The 22,447-nt window shown below is 39.4% G+C and overlaps 1 protein-coding gene across 6 annotated transcripts in view; it reads left to right on the top strand.

Moving 5' to 3' along the window:
- The window catches only part of PTPN13 (protein tyrosine phosphatase non-receptor type 13), a 224,670-nt gene that overhangs the window by 29,613 nt on the left and 172,610 nt on the right, over window positions 1-22,447 (top strand). For all 6 annotated transcript variants that reach the window (XM_062198537.1, XM_062198539.1, XM_062198538.1 and 3 more), the window contains exon 2: window positions 19,072-19,191. In XM_062198537.1, the coding sequence (XP_062054521.1) occupies window positions 19,077-19,191 (115 nt within the window). In that variant the 5' untranslated portion in view covers window positions 19,072-19,076. The remainder of the gene's footprint in view (window positions 1-19,071; window positions 19,192-22,447) is intronic.

Here is a 22,447-nt window from a genome sequence, read left to right on the forward strand (position 1 = left end):
AAAATAATAGAATATTATCAGTGATTTTATAGCAATAAATTCAACACCTCAGATGAAATGGACAATGTTCTGAATAACCTACTGAAATATAGGTATTCTTCAACCTTGGATATTACTATTTGAAGAGATCTTATAAAATGAAACATATTCTAAGCACGTTTCTTTTATATTCTTGCTCTACTGAGAAATTAATCAAAAAATTAAGAAAATCTCCAAGAGTTGACCCTATTTTACTTTTACACAATCAGTTTTTATAAAGTACTTAAAAGGACTGTTTTCATTGCAAGTGGTAAATTGCTTTTTAATGTTGAACATAATTTTGGAGGTAGAGATGTTGTTTTGTGTAACACTTCAGATACCTCTTGGAATGCTGACATCCCATTTAGGAGTGCCTGAATTTGGGTCCTGACTTTGCTTCCAATTCCAGTTTTCTGCTAACACCCTGTGAGGCAGCAGGTAATGGTTCAAGTAGTTGGGGCCCTACCACCCGCATGGAAGACCCAGCTGAGATTCCAGCTCCTGGCTTCTACCTGGCCCAGTCTCCTGGCAGGCATTTAAGGAGTAGACCAGCGGATGGAAACCAACTCTCTCTCTCTCTCTCTCTCTCTCTCTCTCTCTCTGTCTCCATGACTTTAGAAATAAAATGAGGAAAAAAAGTCTGGAGATAAAAAGTTCAAAGGTTTGTGCAGTAATTCAGCCATTCATTTCTTAAGGTCCCTAGCTTGTTCTTGCTTGCTTGCTTTTCCCCTTCATCCAACTGTTGTTCAGAACATGATCTTGAATTATTCAGGTTTATCTTCTAGTGGTAGTAGTAAGTATGGTTGTCACAGTTGCAGTTATTCCCTACAGATATCCCACTGCTAGTGTCAAAGGTCTTGAAGATCACCCCCAGGTTCTCTTATTTGCTGGGAGGACTCAGCACAGCAGATTTAACACCATGAAAGGGTTCAAAGAAAAATCAAAGAGAAAAGCCAATAGGGCAAAGTCTGGAGGAAACTAAGCACAAGCTTATGAGTCTTCTCAAGGGTGGAATCACAGAGGATGCGCATAATTCCTGCAGCAACAAGGAATGGCAGCCCCGGTGAAATGTTGTCTACAGGAAAGCTCACTAGAGACTCGGTGCTCAGGACTTTGGGGCCTGACATGTATGCACACTCCACCACACACTTAGCAAAATTTCAGACCCCAGCAGGAAAGCAAGTGTTCAGCATAAACTACATTATTTGCGCAAACCATTTGGGCACAGTGAGCCACACTTGAGAGTTCTGAGAGTAGTGGGAACCCTCCCGAAATTTAAATTCCCAAATGCCAGCTAACGGCCAATCTTGTAAGCAGGCTGTTTTAACTATTTTCTGTATAATTGGACAAAGAATAAAGACACTTCAAATCCTATATCTTTTTATCAGGAAGAAAAATCTTCTCTGGTTTTCCTATCACTGTTTTCTGTCTTCCAACTATTAATTACCATGCTTGTTGCTTATATTCTAACTACATTGAAAATGCAGAGTTAAATATCTGGCATGTATGGCCACTGTTTGAGGGGTCTTCAAGAAGTTCATAAAAAATGTGTATTATGCTTGGATTTCCAAAAAATTTTGCACGCAAAAAAGCTTATCTTTTAATTCCATTTTCTGTAAACTTGTTGAAGTTCCCTCATTTTGTAAGATACACAGTGCCAACAGGGAAGAAGGAGAGTGGGAGTGGAGGGAGAATGTTAGAAAGTTGCATATTCTTGTGATTTATAATTGGAAATCCTAGTTTTAAAAAACTTCTGTTTATTTTCACTTTATTTGAAAGGCAGAGAGACAGACACAGAGGAATCTTTGAACTGCTGGTTCACTCTCAAATGTGCACAAGAACTAGGGCTGGGCCAGGTTGAGGCCAGGAGCCTGGAACTCCAACTGTGACTCCCATGTTGCTGACAGGGACCCAAGTACTTTAGCCTGCTATCTACCAGGATGTCCATTAGCAAGAAACTGGAATTGGAAGCAGGAGCCAGGACTCAAACCAGGCACTCCAATATCATATGTAGTTGTTCCAAGTGGTTAATTACTATGCCAAATGCCTACCCCAATTGTAAATCCTAGTGTTTTTAAAGGTACGATGATGAATGGTACATACATATTTAAGAGAGAGAGAGCTTCAGAGAGCTCTCACTTGCTGCCTAATCATAAAATTCTTGTAATAGCAGACCCTGAGCCAGGAATTCAATCCAGGTCTTCCTTGTGGGTGATAGACACACAAGTACTTGAAGCATCACTTGGTACTTCCCAGGCTGTGCACCAGCAAGAAGCTAGAATTGGAAACAGAGCTGGGAAAATGAACACAGATACTCCAATATGGGATAGAGGCATCCCAACCAACAGCTTAACCGCCAGGCCAAATGCCCTTACTAACCATTTACTCTTTATATGAATTATAATAGGACTTACTGGCAAATTTTCAGTTATTTAGAGTACCATTTGTTGTATTTTAATATACAGAGCATATTTGTAGACATATTAAGACAAAATTGTCAATAAACTGAAGAGTAAAAACAAAGTCCCAAATTATCCCCACTTACAAAACAAAGTAACCCCATTCTTAATCAGTCTTAGTTGATTAATTAGTTTAATGAAATTGCTCTTATTAAAACTGGTACTACAATTTTTTTTCATAAATTTTTTTTGTCCACACTGTTATATGGTTGATTTTTCCAGACTGATGAGACAACTCTTCTTTAAAAAGGATCACCTTTTTACCTCTTCCAGTCCAGCTCTCTGCTGTGGCCCGGGAAGGCAGTGGAGGATGGCCCAAGTGCTTGGACCCTGAACCTGCCTGGGAGACCAGGAGGAAGCACATGGCTCTTGGCTTCGGATCGGCACTAACTCTGTCAAAAAAAAAAAAAAAAAAAAAAGAACTTCCATCATTTCTCAATTATTTATCTCAATTATTTCTTGATTAGACTTTTTTTAAAATTTATTTGACAGGTAGAGAGTTACAGACAGAGAGAGAGAGAGACAGAGAGAAAGGTCTTCCTTCTGCTGGTTCACTCCCTAAATGGCCGCTACGGCTGGCGCACTGTGCTGATCCAAAGGCAGGAGCCAGGTGCTTCTTCCTGGTCTCCCTTGCAGATGCAGGGCCCAAGGACTTGGGCCATCCTCCACTGCCTTCCTGGGCCACAGCAGAGAGCTGGACTGGAAGAGGAGCAACCAGGACAGAACCAGTGCTTCAGTCCTGATTCCAGCTTCCTAATGTGAACCCTGGGAAAGTAGGGTTCAATTTCTTGAACCATCACCACTAGGAAGGCAGCAGTGACAGCTCTAATTAATTCCATTCTGGCCACCCATATGAGAGACCTGTATTGAGTTTCTGGCTCCTGGCTTCAGTTAGGAGTACTATTGGAAATGAGGATGTGAACTAAAAAATTTAATATGTATTTAGCTCATTACTGCTTCAGTTTTTATTTTTAAAAGCCATTATTAGAATTTCAACATTTAATATTAAGGTTATTTTATATCTTAGCAGTGTGGTTTCATAATATACATAGTATATAATTTCTTACAGTTTTCTGTAAAATTTTTTAAAAATTTAAGAGGCAGAGAGTTAGACACAGACAGAGACTGAGAGATCGTCCAAATGCCCCCAGTTGCCAGGAATGGGCCCGACTGAAGCACTCACTCCTGCTTTTCTTCATACTTAGCGTTTCTGAATCCTAGGCCTTTCCAGGGTGTGTGGTACAAAATGAATTACGCTTTTCTATCTTACTCTGTACATTCTCTACACTTGATTTCCTCCACTTTGCTACCTCAAATACCTAAGTTCCTTATGCTCATTTCAAAATCTTTGAAACTGCTACAAACTGGTGGTCCCCCACTTTTTTATTGTGAGTTCGCAGCATTTTAATCTTTTCAACTGTCATTTATTCAGATTCAGCAAAATGTGTTAGTAAAGCTATCACTGAAGTTGGAAGTCTGAACATTTTTCTGATGCAATTTACACAGTGAAATATTACATAATTTATAGGAAAAGTATTTGGTATAAAGACCAGAAGTAATATAGGGCATATAGTAAGTAGAAAAATTAGTCATTAGAATAATTTTTAAATTAGTTTCATGTTACCAAATCCAGTGATCCTTATCTTATAATCAACCTAACAGGCATGTCATTTATCATACCCAAAACTGAACTACTGATTTCCACTACTAAACCTCTCCTCCAGTAGCTCCCGTTTTGAAATGGAACTGGAGCCATTTATTCAGGCCATAAACTTCACAGTCACCTGGTTTCTACTTTATTATAGCCCACATCCAATCTGTTAAAAAATTCTGTTGGCTCTTCTTTTAAAATATTTTTTGAATATATCGGATTAATCCCATGACCTCTCCTGCCTCTCTACAGTCTTATTGTCTAGAACAGTGCTGATGGAACTTTCTGTGATGATGGTTACATCCTACATCTGTGCTGTCCAATATGGCAAAGTCACCAGACACACATAGCATTAAGACATGAAATATGCCTAGTGCAACAGAGGAGCTGAAGTTTCAAATTTTCCTTAATTCTAATTAATTTAATTAAATGGCCACATGTGACTTGTACCTACTATATTGGACAGTGAGGCTTTAGAAAAGTATGACAATAGGGTTGCAACAGGTCTCTTTGCTTCCTCTTATTGTCCCCTTTTAGTTTGCTTCCACTACAGTGATCCTTTTTAAATGTAGGTCTAATCATGTTACTCTTTTGCTTCATGGCTTCCCATCATACTTACCATAAAACCCCAAATCCCTACTCAAGTTTACAACTCCTTACCTGGCTTTCCTCCAGGCTACCTCTCCACATCACCTACACACCCTCTCCTCTTCAGCCCTACACTCAGCTCCAGCCCCAGCCCCATTGATTCTTGAGGCCTTGCATTTATCTGGAGCAATCACATCTCAAATATTTCCATAGCTGAGTCTTGGCATTTTCCAATAGAAACTGGATATAGCTAACACTAGCTTTATAAGAATAAGTGGAGATTGTGTGAGTAAAAAAATAACTTTGAGTGCAGTTGATTAGAGTTAAAGGAGATAATTTGATATCATAAATTAAAGTCAGAATTTTGACATGTGAGTTGTGAAGTAGCACATCATTCCAGTTCTAATACATTAATATTAAATTTGGATAACTTACCTAAAATGATATTGTCATTATTTGTCTTATAAGCAAATAATAGTCACTTTTTTTTTTAAGATTTATTTATTTATTTGAAAGTCAGAGTTACACAGAGAGAGGAGAGGCAGAGAGAGAGAGAGAGAGAGAGAGAGAGAGAGAGGTCTTCCATCCACTGGTTCACTCCCCAATTGGCCGCAACAGCCAGAGCTGCGCTGATCTGAAGCCAGGAGCCAGGAGCTTCTTCCGGGTCTCCCACACAGGTGCAGGGGCCCAAGAACTTGGGCCATCCTCCACTGCTTTCCCAGGCTACAGCAGAGAGCTGGATTGGAAGTGGAGCAGCCAGGTCTCAAACCAGCACCCATATGGGATGCCAGCGCTTCAGGCCAGGGCATTAACCCACTGTACCATAGCGCTGGCCCCAATATTAGTCATTCTTAAAATAGTTGCGTAACAGTACTGTGTATTTAATTAGAATGAAAATTGTATGTTTAAAAATGACACTTTTAGAAACATATCTTTATAATTAGTTGGATTACCACAAAAAATAAGAAAGCCCAAACTACACAGTTTGAGATTAAATGTATAAATTCTTGCAAGTCAGGTCATTATTTAAATTTCAAGCAGTAATCTAATTTAATTATCACAACGATGTGAAATAATATGAAACTAACAATGGACAATATTAAATATATTGATAGACATTCGCCACTGTGGTCAAGAGACTGCTCAGGATACCCAAATCCATATGGGAGTGCTTGGGTTCAAGTCCTAGCTCTATTTCTGACTCCAGCTTCCTCCTCATCTGTACCCTGGGAGGCAGCAGGTGGTGGTTCAAGTCGTTGGGTTCTTGTCACCCCTGTAGGGGATTTAGACTGAATTCAGGTTCCTGGCTTCAGTTAGACCAGCTCCAACTATTGTGGGCATTTGGGGAGTGAACTGCTGGGTGGAAGACTGATCTCTGTCTCTGTCTCTCTTTCAGAAAATAAGTAAAATTTTAAAAAATATTAAGTATGAATATATCATCTAACTGCTTAGATATAAAATTCAGTTTAAAATTGAACTATATAGAGTATTTTAAGTGAAAATTGGTAATATCCAAATCATTTTTAGAGTGAAGCAATTTTAGTACAATTTTGACTCAAGTTGAAATTGTTGTATTTACAAGAATACATGTAGATAATAATATCCTTTATCTGTGACTTGTGAGGTTAATTGGGCTTAATCTGATTTATTTTCTCTATAATGAAAGTTGTCTACTTCTCATCAAAACAGAAGTAATCTTTTTTTTTTTTTACCACAGTATAAATTTATCCAAAACTTCTTAGATTTAGTAAATTTAAAGAAAAGAGTTGAAGATAGGCATCACTTTCACCTGCAATGTTCAACTTGCAGTGTTTGCTGAGTGGATCGTGTTTGTTACTTCCTGCCTTCTAATACCTCAAAGAACTAGTTTCTTGCTTGTTACTAAGACAATAACCCCTAGAATATTGCCTGTCATGGTAATGTCAAGTGATAGAAAATCCAAAAAATAGCAGGAACTTCTTTTGTAAAGTGTCACTGACTGACTGCTTTACTTAATTTTGCAGTGGAGTGAGCTCTGGTCCTCCTGGATGTTTTTGCTTTACCTCACATTAACAAGTTGATAAAAGGCATCTCAGTGCAAAGTATTTTGTCAATCAAACCATAAAGTGATAGGTTGTGAGAGGCAAACTAGAAAAGCACTGAGTATTTTACTCAGAATGTTCCCTCTGTTATGAGATCCTTTATGATGGCCTGAAAGTATCATTTAGGAAAGCTAAGTCCAAGACAAATACGGGCCTTCCTTTGCTATTCAAGATCTATACCATAATTTTGTTAGTTTTCTATTGCTGTATGACAGATTGCCACAAATTTAGTTGATTAAGACAATACAGATTTAATGTCTTACAGTCTCTGTATCAGGAGTCCAGTATATATTAGCTGGGTCCACTGCTCATGGTGGCATCAGGCTGAAACCAAGATGGTAAAGACTTTAATCTCGGAGGCATTGGTTCTCATTCCAAGCTTATTTGTTATCCAGCAGCAGAATTCAGTTTTTTAACACTATAGAATAACATCCCCTTTTCGATTTTTCTTCTTCTTCTTCTTCTTTTTTTTTTTTTTTACATCCCTTTTGCAACTGGAATCTGTTCTCAGCTCATCAAGGCTTGTCAGGTCATTGCTGTATTTCCCTCTCTTCATAACATAATTGTTAGTTTCTTCAAGACCAGCAGGAAAAGTCTGCCTGTCTGAATTTGTTACCAGTCTGCTGTGACAGTCATGTAGAATAACCTAATCAAGTGGGCAACCACCTATTCCATGATATTCACAACTCCCACCCACACCCAAGCGAAAGATTATGTAAGGTGGGGACACTTGGGCACCATCTCAGAATTATACCAGCGTAGTTTGCCTTCTGGCTCCCAGTGTTTTGCCCTCCAGGTGTTTTTCAGCTCATTAAAGCATCAGATCAATGTACAAAATCTTTTCCAAATCATCTAAATTAAGTGTGGGTTTACTCTAATGTCTGTGAATTTGTGAAACTGAAGAGGCTGCCCCAATCTAAAATGGCAGGAAATGCATGGGTAGCATTTGTAGACATTCTGCTGAAAAAAGGAGGAAAGGAAGAAGGGAAAGTTAAAAGGAGCCACTGACCCGTAACAGGTCTTAAATCCAGGTGGACATACTCCAGCTAGAGTTTTGATTAGATTTCAAATCTCTGTCCTCTGAATCTTGGTTCTGATTTCTGAATTATTCTGATTATTTTGCCCTTTTTTTTTTTTTTTTTTTTTTTAGAAGAGAGCATATGTTTGTAGTGTAATAGTTAACCTTCTTCCTGCTGGTGATTTTTGAGAAGGAGGATGTGTATGCAATAGTTTTTTTGTTTTTTTTTTTTTAAGATTTATTTATCTATTTGAAAGTCAGAATTACATAGCAGAGAGAGGAGAGGCAGAGAGAGAGAGAGAGGGAGAGGTCTTCCATCCGATTGTTCACTCCCTAATTGGCCGCAACCGCTGGAGCTGCGCTGATCCGGAGCCAGGAGCCTCCTCTGGGTCTCCCACATGGTTGCAGGGGCCCAAGGACTTGGGCCATCCTCTACTGCTTTCCCAGGCCACAGCAGAGAGCTGGATTGGAGGTGGAGCAGCCAGGTCTCGAACCTGCACCCACATGGGATTCCGGCGCTTCAGGCCAGGGCGTTAACCCGCTGCAGCACAGCGCTGGCCCCCAGTAGTCTCTTTTCATTTTATATCCTTTTTATTTTATTTCCATCCCTTTGAATACAAACTAGCTGTGTTTCTGATGAAACAGTTTTCTTGAAAACTCAGGGTTTTGTTGGATTTCACAAGGATTCACCCTATTAGACAAAAGCTGCATACACAAGGTTGTCCTAGATAATCCTTTTTCTGTCTTCGCCTCCCACTGGGATATCTAAGGCACAAGTCTTAAGCTTACTGGAGGCTCCGAAAATATTGAACAAAAGACTCCTTGTGTGGCAGAATCCTCTAACTTTTTGAACTTTCTGAAATTTTAACCAAAGGTCATCTTTTTCTCTGTCACGCTTTTGGCATCTGCTTCCAAGTTTCAACAACTTTTGCTATTTGGAGACTCTGGGCACTTAAAAAAATCTTCTAGTCCTGGTTCCTTTCTCTTCAATAGCATCTCCCTCCATTTTTCTCTTCTCTTGTATTTTACTATAGTCAGCAAGAGAAAACCAGATGGCAGCTTTAACACTTCATTTGGAAATCTCTTTAGCGATATATCCAGCTTTGTCACTTTGAAGTTCTGCTTTCCATGTACTCATAACTGTAGGACATGATGTCACTATGAATCCTGCCACAAAATAACCAAGGTCACCTTCTACTTTCCAGTACCATGCTCCTTATTTCCTTCTGAGCCCCACCAGCAGTGTCCTGATTAAAGTCCAGCAGTCTATTAAAAATCTGCTCAAGAGGGGCCAGTGCTGTGGCATGGTGAGTTAAGCCACCTCCTGTACTGCTAGCATCTGATATGGACACCAGTTCGAGTCCTGACTGCTCCACTTCCAATCCAGCTCCCTGTTAATGTTCCTGAGAAAGCAGTGGAGGACAGCCCAAGTGCTTGGGCCCCCGCACCCATGTGGGAGACCTGGAAGAATCTTCTGGCTTTGGCCTGGCCCAGCCCTGGCTGTTGTTACCATTTGGGGAGTGAACCAGCAAGTAGAAGATCTGTCTCTCTTCCTCTGCCTCTCCCTCTCTCTAACTGTGCCTTTCAAATAAATAAATCAATCTTAAAAAAAAAAACAAAAAAAAACCTGTCCAAAGCAGGGTAGGCTTTCTGTTTCACAATTCTTCCAGCATCTGTCCATTGTCCAATTCAGAAGCTATACCAACATTTTTATTGTTATGGTAGCACCCCACTTTCAGGTACCAACATCTATAGTTTTCTGTTGCTTTGTAAAAAAAAATTACTCCATCTCTAGTGGCATGAAACACAAATTTATTACCTCATACTTATTGTTGGCCAAAAATCCAGGCACAGGTTAGCTGGTTTTCCTTTTCAGGCTCTCACCCTCCTGAAATAAAGATGCATGCCAAGACTACCATATCATCTGAGATTCAGTCCTGCCATACTCACTGGTTACTGGTAAAATTCAGTCCTTGTAACTGTAGAACCATCTTCTTGCTTGTTGCCTAGGGTCCTCTCTTGGTTTCTGGAGGACTCCCTGAGATCTTTGCCATGTGCTCCAGTTAGGCAGTTCTTGACATGGAAGCAATCTTGAGGGCAGTCTCAGAATTCTGCCTACCATATTAATTTGTTTATTGTAATAGAAAGGACAGATATGGATCTTTTTGCCTATTGTTTTTCTGTTTAGTCTGTACTTGTTTCTGTTCTTTGGTAGCTGTTCACTCAGACATTTTAAGTTTGCAGTTCTTGGGGAAGATCAGCAAGTGTCCTAAGCAATGATCTTAACAGAAGTCAGTGGGTAGGGAGGAGGGGTAAGGTAGAAAGACATTACTCAAAACCGAAATTCTTCCATTACTTTTTCTGTTAGTACTACCTAAATGGTGAAGGGAAAGTGAACAAATGTGATAGAGATTTCGCCCCAATTTTACTTTTCTCCTAACTTTAAAGGAAGCACCAAGGGGTGGAAGAAGTCCAGGGTTTTTCTTCTTGATCACTGGAGTTGTCCCTTGAAAGCAGGGAATAGGCATACATTGTTTCTGTTAAGAAAAGTAGTTGACATGAGTCAAAATGATTCAGACTTGTGTTTATTTTAGTTTCTAGTCTTTCATAAAGAATAATGAAAAAGTTGACACATGCCAACTGTTGCTCCAAATTCAATAATAATGTTTTCATACATGCCATTTTCTACCTTTTTTTTTTTGATTGTTTTTGAACTTGAGGTAGCATCCAATTAAAACTTAACTAAGTTTTTTTCTTCTTTTTTTCTCCCTAAAAATCTCAGTTCTTCCCTGGTTATTTTAAGATTCATTTATTTTACTTGAAAGCATAGTTACATAGAGAGAGGAAAGGCAGAGAGAGAGGTCTTCCATCCGCTGGTTCACTTCCCAGATGGCCACAATGGTCATAGCTGTGCCAATCCAAAGCCAGGAACCAGGAGCTAGAAGCTTCTGTCTGGTCTCCCACATGGGTGCAGGGGCCCAAGGGCAAGGGCCATCTTCTACTGCTTTCTCAGGCCATGGTGGAGAGCTGGACTGGAAGTGGAGCAGCCGGGTCTCGAACTGGTACCCATAAGGGATGCCGGCACCACAGGCGGCTGCTTTACCTGCTATGCCACAGCTCCGGCCCCCTAGTTTTTCTTAACTATATTAAGCAATAATACATTTTCACTACTGTCTAATATATTTAACTATCCCTAGTGGAAAGAAACATTAATGTATTTATTTCATCAGGGAGATCAACTCTTGGTCTTCTAGAGCTGCAGTAGTGCTTTCACTGGTGAGAATGCAGAGAAATTGGCAATCACCCCCACCCACAAAATGAGCACAACAGTCCCAGGCCGGGGCCAAAGCCAGGAGCTCGGAACTCAATCCAGGTGTCTGTTGTGGGTGGCAGGAATTCAACCACTTATACCGTCCCTGCTGGCTGTCTGGGTCTGCACCAGCAGGAAGCCGGAGACAGGAGCAGAGCGAAGCACTGAACTAGGCATTCTGACATGGGATACTAGCATCCTAACCACCAAGCCAAATGCCTGCCCAAACTTTAATTCTGGTTTTCCATGAACATTTAAAAATACCCCCATAAACTCCTCATATTTAAAGTATATAATTCGGTAAGTTTTGACATGTGTATGTACCTGTGAAACCACTCTTACAACAAGGTAATGAACCTATCTGTTGCTTCCAAATATTTTCTCATACAACATTGCAGTCCTTCCCATAGGGCAGTTTCATCCTCAGGCAAACCTTGATATGCTTTCTGTAACTGTAAATTAGTTTACATTCTTTAAAAACGTAATTATAAAGCATGTGCTCTTCATTTTTTATTCTTGGTCTAGCTTCATTCATTCAGCATAACTATTATTATTCATATTGTTGCAAGTATCAATAATTATTGCTAATTATCCCATTGCGGGGATATACTGAGATCTCTTTTTATCCATTTACTTGACATTTACTTGTTTCTAGTTTTTGACTGTTGGAAATAAAGCTGCTATGAATATTTGTGTACAAATCTTTGTATAGACCTTTGATTTGATTTCTCTTGGGTAAATAAACACCTAGGAATAGGAATACAAGGTAATATGGTAGTTTTATACTTTTTAAGAAACTGTTAACAGTTTTCCAGAGGGTACCATGTTATCATTTTCACTACTGCTAGCATTGTATAAGAGTTTTAGTTCCTCTACATCTTTGTTAGTACCTAGGAAGTCTTTTTAGTTTTAGCCATCTGATAACTATATACCAGTATCTCGTAATTTTCCTTTTGCTAATGACTAATGTTTGTTGAGCAGTGTTTCATATGCTTGCTTGCCATTCATATATCTACTTTGATGAAGTGCACTTACAGATCTTTTGCCCATATAAAGAAATTGGATTGTTTGTTTTACAACTACTGAGTTTTGAGAGTTCTTTATGTATTCTAGATACAAATCCTTTGTCACTTACATGATTTGCCAATATTTTCCTTTATTTATGGCCTGCCTTTTTATTATTTTAACAATTCTTTCCTCTTTAAAGATATATTTTATTTATTTGAAAGAGTTACAGAGAGAGGTAGAGACAGAGAAGTCTTCCATCTGCTGGTTCACTCCCCAAATGGCAGCAACAGCCAGAGCTGAGCCGATCCAAAGTCAGGAGTCAGAAGCTTCTTCTGGGTTTCCCGTTTGGGTGCAGGGGCCCAAGCACGTGGACCATCCTCCACTGCTTTCCCAGGTGCATTAGCAGGGAGCTAGATCTGAAGTGAAGCAGCCAGGACTCAAACCGGCACCCATATGGGTTGCCAGCACTGCAGGCCGTGGCTTTAACTCGCTGTGCCACAGCGTCAGCCCCTTAACAATTCTTATCAAATAGCAGAGGTTTTAATTTTGATAAAATATAATTTATCAGTGTTTTTGATAGATCACTCACTTAAGTCATACCTTTTTTCTTTTTTTAGATTTATTTATTTATTTGAAAGGCAGATTTACAGAGAGGCAGAGGCAGAGAGAAAGGGGAGGGTCTTCCATCCAATACTTCACTCCCCAAATGGCCACAACATCTGGAACTGTGACAATCCGAAGCCAGATCTTCTGGGTCTCCACATGTTTGCAGGGTCCCAAGGACTTGGACCATCTCCTAATGCTTTACCAGGCCGTAGCAGAGAGCTGGATCGGAAGTGGAACAGCCAGGACTCAAACCCATGCCCATATGGGATGCCAGCACTGCAGGTGGCAGCTTTACTCACTATGCCACAGCACCGACCCCATCATGTCATACCTAAGAAGATATTGTCTAACTCAGGTCATAGTGATTTTTTTCCCTGCTAACTTTTTAAAACAGTGGACAGGTAATTGGTCTAGTGATTAAGATACCTGTTAAGATTCCTGTGTCCTAGTCAGGATTTGTTACCCAGCTCCAGCTGCTGACTCCAACTTACAGACCCTGGGAGGCAGTAGCAATGACAAATAACTAGGTTTCTGGCACGAACGTGGGACCTGAATTGAGTTCCTTGCTTTCACTTTTGGCCTAGCCCAGTCCTAGCCATTTCAGGAATTTGGGGAGTGAACCAGTAAATAGTCACACGTTTCTCTCTCTCTCAAATAAATAATAAATAAAATATTTTAAAATGACATTCAAGGTATTATTGAGTATCTTGGTTATTTAAAAAATGCTTATTGACAATTTTTAGAAGATTTTTATTTATTTATTTGAGAGGCAGAGTTACAGAGAGAGGGAGAGACAGAGAGAAAGGTCTTCTATCCACTGGTTCACTCTCCAAATGGCTACAATGGCTGGAGCTGGGCCGATCTCAAGCCAGGAGCCAGGAGCTTCCTCCAGGTCTCCCACATGGGTGCAGGGGCCCATGCACTTGAGCTGTCTTCAGCTGCTTTCTCAGACCATAGCAAAGAGCTGGATCAGATGAGGAGCAGCCAGGACATGAACTGTCACTTATATGGGATGCCAGCACTGCAGGCAGAGATTTAGCCCACTGCGCCACAGCTCCAGCCCTCTTGACAATTATTTTTAATGAATATTCTTACTGAAAATTTTCTAAAACCCAGTTCTTAAGCTTTTAAGATCAATTTAATTATTTTATTCTTCTTGTACACTTAGGGAAATTTAATGGTGCCTTTGAAGAGGACTTTTGATTTAGTATATAACCATTTTCAACTCTAGTTAATTAAAATTCCATAAATATTTTAAGCTGCATTCATAGACTTAAAAGCCAATTTTTAAAGTATTTCATGTATCTGACTGAAGGGAAACCCTACCAAGTACCAAAATAAGCTTGTTTGGTTTTTGTTTTCGTTTTAAGATTTATTTTACGAGGCTAGCATCGCAGTGCAGCAGGTAAAGCCTCCGCCTATGATGCCAGCATTTCATATGGGTTCTGGTTCCAGACCCAGCTGCTCTACTTCCCATCTAGCTCCCTGCTAATGTACCTGGGAAAGTGGTGGAATGTGACCCAAGTGCTTGCGCCCACATGGGAGACCCAGAAGAAGCTCTGGGCTCCTGGCTGCAGCCTGGCCTGGCACCGGCCATTGCAGCCATTTTGGCAGTGAACCACCAGATGGAAGATTTTCTCTCTCTCTCTCCTTCCCTCCCTCCCTCCCTCCCTCCCTCCCTCCCTCCCTCCCTCCCTCCCTCCCTGTCTCTCCCTCTCTCTCCTTTCTCTATAACTCTGCCATTCAAATAAAAAACCTTTTAAAAATTTATTTTGTTTACTTGAAAGGCAGAGTTTGAGGGGGGGGGGTCTTCATCCATTGGTTCACTCCCCAAATGGTTGCATCGGCAGAGGGTAGGCCAAGCTGAAACCAGGAGCCAGAAGCTTCTTCCAGTTTTCCACGTGCGTACAGGGGCCCCAGCACCTGAACCACCTTCTGCTGCTTTTCCCAGGTACATTAGCAGGGAGCTGGATAGGAAGTAGAGCAGCTGAGACTTGAACTGGCATCTGGTGCTACAGGCAGTGGCTTAACCTGCTACACCACAATGCCAGCCCCCTAAACCAATTTTCTAATGGATGAAGATGTACGTAATAAGGTTTATGTATGGCAAGACTTTAAGCTCTCTTATATGTTCCAATGGTGTTTTGTACATTTAAAAGTATAAATCTCAACCATTTTCTCAATTCCGTTATTTAAAGTTGCAATTATAAGGCTAATCTGTTATTGTAACTGATTTCCTACTCTTAGCTAAAACACTATGTAGGCACAGATTTTTTAATTTTAAAAAATACTAATATATGGGCTTGTGTCTCAAAGTTTTATATATTTCTAATTGTGACTGTTCCCGGGTTAAAAGATGCTTGCAGGGTTGGATGTTTACCCTATTGATTAAGATGCCTGTGTCCCATTCTGAGTGCCCAAGTTTGATGCCCAGCTCTGCTCTTGACCCCAGCTTCCTGCTAATGCAGACTCTGGGAGTTAATGGGTGAATAGCTCAAGTGATTGGGTTCCTGTACCCATGTGGGATACCTGGATTGAATTCCTAGCTCTCAGCTTTGGCCCTGGCACAGGGACTTTTGTGGACATTTGGACATTGAAGTAGTGGCTAGGTGTTCATTTTTTGGCTCGTTTTGCTCCCTCTCAAATTAATTAAAAAAGAAAAAGATGCTTACAGTATTGTGGGCTTGCTTTCTCAACACACTGTAGTCTCTTAATGACCAAAGAAGTCCTTAGCCAGAGTGCTGAGTGGATCCTTGCTCAAAACTACTGGCATACACAGAGTTGTATGTATTTTTCTAAGTGTCTTTATGCTGCTTAGTTCTTGGAACAAGTTGCTCTTGTCATCCTATTTCCTTAGACTTAAGTTAAAATTCCTTATAAGTCTACCCTCCAGTCAGGTTATGCTATTGCTTGATTGGATTCAGTTAATCTGTGTACTACTTCATTCTGTTCTGAATCACTTTTAAGTGCTTTCCATCTGTGAGTGCCACAATTAAAATGACTTGTGTTAGAATGGCATGTGGCATGGTCTGACTCTGTGGACACAGTTTTAGGTCATGTCACTAATAACCATGTTAGCCAAAAATGTTATAATGATTATAGCATAAGTAATTTCTCTTTGAAATTCTTTCCAAAAACTTTCTAGTTGTCATGTAGCCTTTAAATTTCAAGAAAATAAAAGTAAACAATATGGTTATTTTTTGTAAAGTAGAACCTTTGTGGTAATAAAATAATGCCAGGCATGTATCTATTATCCAAGTTATCTAGTACTATATTTAGAAAAGAGGTAAAAAGGTAAACAGATTTTTTTTTACCTGATTCCTTTTGTAAAATGATTTTACTCATTTTGAACTTTATATGTATTTAAGTGTGACCCTTTTTATGATGTGTAGATTTTTGGGTTTTTCAGAGTCCACCACTAGAACTATACCTGCTGCACTTCAGAAAATGGTTCCTCTATCAGCCAACCCTCCCTAACCCTTCTGATCCTCAGTCTGCTTTTCTCTCAGCCATTCCATAGTAGTAATAAGTCCAATTCCAGTTTTTCCTCTTCCTCTTTCTGTTTTTCTTTCTTTTTCTCTCCCCACCCCCCCTACCCCCCACCTCTTGTAACTTCCCCATTCTTTCTTGGTGCTGCTCTGGGTACTCCAAGTGGTATTGTGGGAAAGATTTTTAAAAACAGTTTTTTGAGGTCAATGCCACATATCATACAGTTCATCCACTTGAATCATACCTCCCCTGGGTGTACAGAGTTGTTTTCAACCATTATCACCACTATGTGAGTTAGAGACATTTTCGTCCTTTGGGTAGGATTCTATATAGATCTGGGCTGGCCTTCTGTGTGGCCCTACTTCCTGCCTCTGTCCTTCCCTCACCTATGGAAATATATCTGTCTCCTGATACAGCATATGTCCTCTCTCGGTTGCCCACTCCTGTCTCTCTTGCTGCTACCTTATGTGATAGCCAAGATTCCTGAAGTGTGTATTAGACATCAGTGCCTCTGCACCCCTAACTCCAGGGAACACTATCAAGCACTCCAAGGAGTCTGCTTGAAGCTTTAACAGGCTTGAGGTGGAAGGAAAGCACCTTTCCCACCATCCTACTTTGTAGGAGACATGAAGATCAGCACAAATCTCTTGTGCAATCTTCTCTCCACTATTTATGTCCAGTGCGTAGGCTTTAGAGCTACCCAACCGGTTCTCAGACTTGCTTTGGAAATTTGCTACGGGGTAGTCTTTCTTACGAATCATGTTGATATTTGATTGCTAATACTATCTTGATGCCTCTGATGAATTATCCAGTTTATTAACATACATTATGTAGGAGATAATAATTCACAACTCTAGAAAGAAGTGAAGCTTCGACCTTTCCTTGAATGAATGTGCTGTCATATAATAAAGCACATGAGAACTAAAGACTGTTGGCGTAGTGAGGAGTCTGAATAAATATTCTCACTTCTTGTTTGCAAGCAAGCTTATTAAAAACCATCTTTTTTTTTTTTTTTTTCCCCAAGTAACATCTCCTGTCTTCCCTTTTAACTGCTACGCGGTGCATATAAACACCCCTCAGAGGCACACTTTAAGCGTAAAATATTAAGGTAAACATTTGAAAAATCAAGTGAAAGGATGAGGTTTGGCCTCTTGTACTAGAATTTCTTTTTTTCAGTCTGGATTAACTATCATAATTGTAAATCGTATTAAAGTATTAGGTTTTCTTGTTAAATAAACAAAGTCAACTTTTCTTTTATTATTATTTTATTTATTTGAAAGAGTTACAGGGAGAGGTAGAGACAGAGAGAGAGGTCTTCCATTTGATGGTTCACTCCCCAGATGGCCACAACGGCCTGAACTGTGCTGATCTGAAGCCAGGAGCCAGGAGTTTCTTCTAGGTCTCCTACATGGGTGCAGGGGCCCAAGGACTTGGGCCATCCTCCACTGCTTTCCCAGGCCATAGCAGAGAGCTGGATCGGAAGAGGAGCAGCTGGGACTACAACCGGCGCCCAAATGGGATGCTGGTGCCTCAGGTCAGGGCTTTAACCCACTATGCCACAGCGCCGGCCCCCGAAGTCAACTTTTCTATAAAGCAAATTTTTTATACATTTTTAAAAATTTAATGAGAGACTAAATCACAGAAAATAAGTGTTCAACATTTTCATTTCCCTCTAACTTCTTTTCCTGACACATCTGCTGCCTGCCAATAAGTAAGCATTGTACATTGTGCTTATATTGGTTTGGTCTGGGTTAGAAATCTCAGCAATTACTATAGAGAACAATTTTTTTTTCAAGGTGTATCAATTTAAGAAAATCTATGTAGGAGGATTTTGACTAGCTGCATTTTCCCCTTCCAAAAATAAAAATAGGATTATTGCGCCCCTCAAAAATCTTAAATTTTATCCATATATTATCTACTTAATTGAATGTCACTGAAAAATGTTGACCCTACAGAAATGTTAGCACAGAGATACTTTTCTGATATTTTTATTAATTCAGTTTCTATAGAATAGTAGATTAAAAAGCAGATTCCTGTTTGATGTCTTTCCTTGTAAAATCACCTCAAACTGGCATTTATATTGTTATTATCCCCATGTCACAGATGGAAAATTGAGACTCAGAAGTGAAATGAGTTTCTTGGGTGTGTATGATAAATTGACAGCAAAGCTGGCTGTAGAAATACTTTCATGTAGTACAGAATTTGTAGTTATAGAATATATATTAGAGATAATAGAAATAAATTAGTAAGTGGAAGAAATTCCTTTTGTTTTGTTCCCATTTTTACCTACCATGGCTATAACTGGATGGATAGGATGAAACTTACAAGTGAAATATGAAAGGCCTCTAGTTCAATCTGACTGTTTTGGTTAAATTATCTGATTTTGGTGTCTCTTGGTACCTGGGTTTTCTGTGTTCTCCCATAAAGGGGTCACCACCACAAGCCTCCAGATCTGTGTCAGAGGCTGACCCCATTGGTCTAGCAGGGGTGGAGAATGGCCCATGGACCTTATAAGAACTGCAAAATCATTTGGTCTGGCCCTGCTAAAGCAACTGTAGTTGGGACTCGAAATTCAATAAACCTGTGGAAGTTTTATCCTACAATGATGTTGTAAATCTCCAAATGGGCCTTGAGAGAAAAAAGGTTCTTCACCCCTGGTAAGGCAAGTGGCTGTGTAGAGGATTTTTTCCTCTATTTGCTTTGCCCTCTATGAGTTAGACTATAGGATTACATTTAAATTGAAGACCATAGTGAAAACTTAGAGCTCAGGGTCTTATCATTGTTGTAGAGCTGTTGCAAGTGAAGTTAAGTTGTTGAGGTAAACTGCTATCTTTGTTTCTCAGGTAATATGCACGTGTCATTAGCTGAGGCCTTGGAAGTTCGGGGTGGACCACTGCAGGAGGAAGAAATATGGGCTGTATTAAATCAAAGTGCAGAAAGTCTCCAAGAATTATTCAGAAAAGGTAAGTTGTTTTTAGTTTGGGTATTGGATAGCTGAAAAACGGAACAGGATCACAGATCACATTTTTGTGTCAGTTTCTGTGCCATTGGCAGAGCCTAAAAACTGATACCTGTGTTATCTTTGTTAGAACTGAAAAAGCTCAGATCTTGTCTACATGAATTTGAATTATTTTTGGTGTGACTGATATTTCACCGGGCACTGAAACTATAATGGCGATCAAAACCAGAAACGTTCCCTGTCTGGTCAGAACTTACGGTTCTGTGTGGAAAATAACTGTTAGTAAAATATTTCTATAAATATAAAAATGGAAGCATGACATAGGCTACTAGGGAGGAGTTCAATGACTTTGTGAGCACCCATAATAGGAGGATTTGTGGTTATGGGAAGGAAAGGAAGAGTCCCTGCATAAGTCTCCTGAGCCAAAATCTTAAAGAAAAGTGTAAGTCAGCCAGATGAGAAGTAGTAAGAAAATACTCCCGTCGAGAGAGTAATATATGCATCCTTGTTACTCTGAATTGGAATAGTTTAGGATGGATATATAGTTTCCCTGTTCCCTGTGGGTGACCATGTAGACTGAATGGCTTTGTAATATTATGGAGCTAGAAATTTTGGAGAATACCTTTTTGGTTGTCCAAAAAATATTTGATAACCTGATGAAAATCTCCAAATGAAAATGATGTTTGTCAATTATACTACAACCAACACCTTATTTAGAGTAGTAGATGAAGGAATCAAGCTTCAAGTAAGGGAAGAATCAGACTTTAAACTGAATTGAATAAGTACATCAGGCACAATTAATATGACATAAATGGGTGAGGATTGAAGGTGAGAGTTCTCAAAGTGAGGTACCTAGACCAGCAGAATCAGCATTATCTGAAAACTTGTTAGAAATGCACACTAAAAAACTACTGAATAAGAAAGTCAAGGGGTAAAACCCAGCTATTGTGTTTTAATAAACCCTCTAGAACATTTTCAGGTATGTTAAAGTTTGAGAACCATTTGGAAAGGTGTAAAAATAGCCACTAATTGAGGCCAGGAAAGTATAGAACATAGGAGGAGAGTATTTTGAAATGTATGATGAAGCTTTGCTGTTGTTGATGTTGTTTTCCAATCCAGGGATAGGAACTAGAACAAAACATTATCAGGGCCCACTTAGGTCTGCTATAATCTAGATGTTTGAAAATCTTTCATTAGAATTAAGGTTAATCTGAAGAAAATGTATTTATTTTATTTAACATCACTTGACAAAAATCTGGGTATTTTAGATCTTGTTGCTTTGTGTGCTTCACTTTAATTTTTCAGAAAATTCAAAAGCGTAGTCACTCCAAAGTATAGTATAGGTAGCCATGGTCCAGAGGTGTTGAAGGAAAGATATGTTGGTGATATTACTCAATTAATTAATGAGTCAATTAGTATTTAAGACACACCTCCTATTTGTGAGGTATTGTGTGGAAGATCCAAATAAGTAGAAGGTGACACTGTTGCCCTTAAGGGATTTATTAACATTAGAGAGATGCAGGTCAAATGTTTACCATTTCAAAACATTGTGCCAAATGAGAGAAAGAGACAATAAGTACTACAGATGTATAGAGTAGGGAGAGATAATACCTCTTTTTATTATGCTAATGGAAGGATGCCCAGGTCATGACTCATAGAATATAAGGAGTAAAGTACCTAAGGGTTTTTCCTTCTTTCAAATTTCGTAACATTAATAGACACTAAATATCTGCATGTTAAGGTCTTGTCATTGAGAGACAATTATTGCATAACATATTGGCTCATTAAAATAAAAAGACTTACTAGATGTGTTAAAATCTGTTGTGAGGCAACTGTGTCTTAAATAATGTCCAATGCAGCTGTTGCCTTAAGGCCCCTAAACTAATTCACAGATTAATTTTGGTAACGCAGAGAAATCAAATTTGGCTTCTCTGGCAGTTTGAAGATTACTAATTAGAAATGTCTATTTGAAGGAAAAAAGTACTTATTTGATTTAGTATATCTAAAATCTATGATTTTTCATTTTTTTGTATGTGATAATAGTGTCTTTTTTTCCCACAAGTTTTGAATTTGATAGCAAACTAAAATAAAATAATTATTAGTTTGTTTATTTCATGGATGAATGCTGGTAGACTTAGATCTTTAGAAGATACCTTTTATAACACTGGGAGTGTCAGGGAGTAATGTAAGTAAAATCCAATGGTCTCTGAGAAGTTGGTTTGTTTTTCCTTTATTGGCTTCTTTTGTTTCTGTGCCTGCTCTATAAATATTTGCTTTGGTTTTTATTACTGGATTTTTGTCTTGAACTTCTGTATTGCTCCTGTGTCTTTTTTATTATATGACTACAAGCCTCCTGTATGATAGGAGGCTAGAAATAAGCATTTCCACTGGAGGCTTTTGAATAAAGGTCAAGAAAATAATCTGTTTCTTCCTTTTTTTTTTTTTTTTTGAACCTCCCAGAGTAACTTGAGGCTTTTTTTAAAAAGTTATTTTATTTATTTGAAAGGCAGAGTTACAAAGAGAGGTAGAGAGAGAGAGAGAGAGGTCTTTCATCTGCTGGTTCACTCTCCAAGTGGCAGCAACAGCCAGAGCTGAGCCAATCCAAAGTCAGGAGTCAGAAGCTTCTTCTGGGTTTCCCACGTGGGTGCAGGGGCCCAAGCACTTGGGCCGTCTTCTGCTGCTTTTCCCAGGCTGTTAGCAGGAGCTGAATCAGAAGTAGAGCAGCCACTGCAAACCAGTGCCCATATGGGATGCCTGCATCACAGGTGGTGGCTTTACACACTGTGCCACAATGCCAGTCTCCAACTTACAGCTTTTGACAGTTTTAAAATTAAAATAATTGTGTTGTGATTATCATTCATAGGATAGTGATTTCTAATCCTGATGTAGAAAGATGCCATCTTCAAATGAGTTTCTCTTCAGAGGAGGAAAATTATGAAACTTTTAAGAAACATGCAGTTCTAAACATTTATATGTGTATGTATTTTAGATTATTTATTTATTTTATTTAGATAAACAGAGGGAGAGAAAGAGAGATGGAAAGCCAGACAGAGAGCAATTTCCCATCTGCCGATTAACTTCGCAGATACCTACAACAGTTGGAGCTGGGCCAGGCTGAAGCCAAGAGTTGGGAACTCAGTCCTGGTCTTCTACACTGGGGGCAGGGAACCAACCACTTGGGCTATCACCTGCTGTCTCCTGCAGTGAGTATTAATAGGCAGGTGGAATCAGGAGCACAGCTTAGACTCGAACCCAAGTAT

This window comes from Lepus europaeus, chromosome 8, assembly GCF_033115175.1.
Source record: "Lepus europaeus isolate LE1 chromosome 8, mLepTim1.pri, whole genome shotgun sequence".
Classification (NCBI taxonomy): domain Eukaryota; kingdom Metazoa; phylum Chordata; class Mammalia; order Lagomorpha; family Leporidae; genus Lepus; species Lepus europaeus.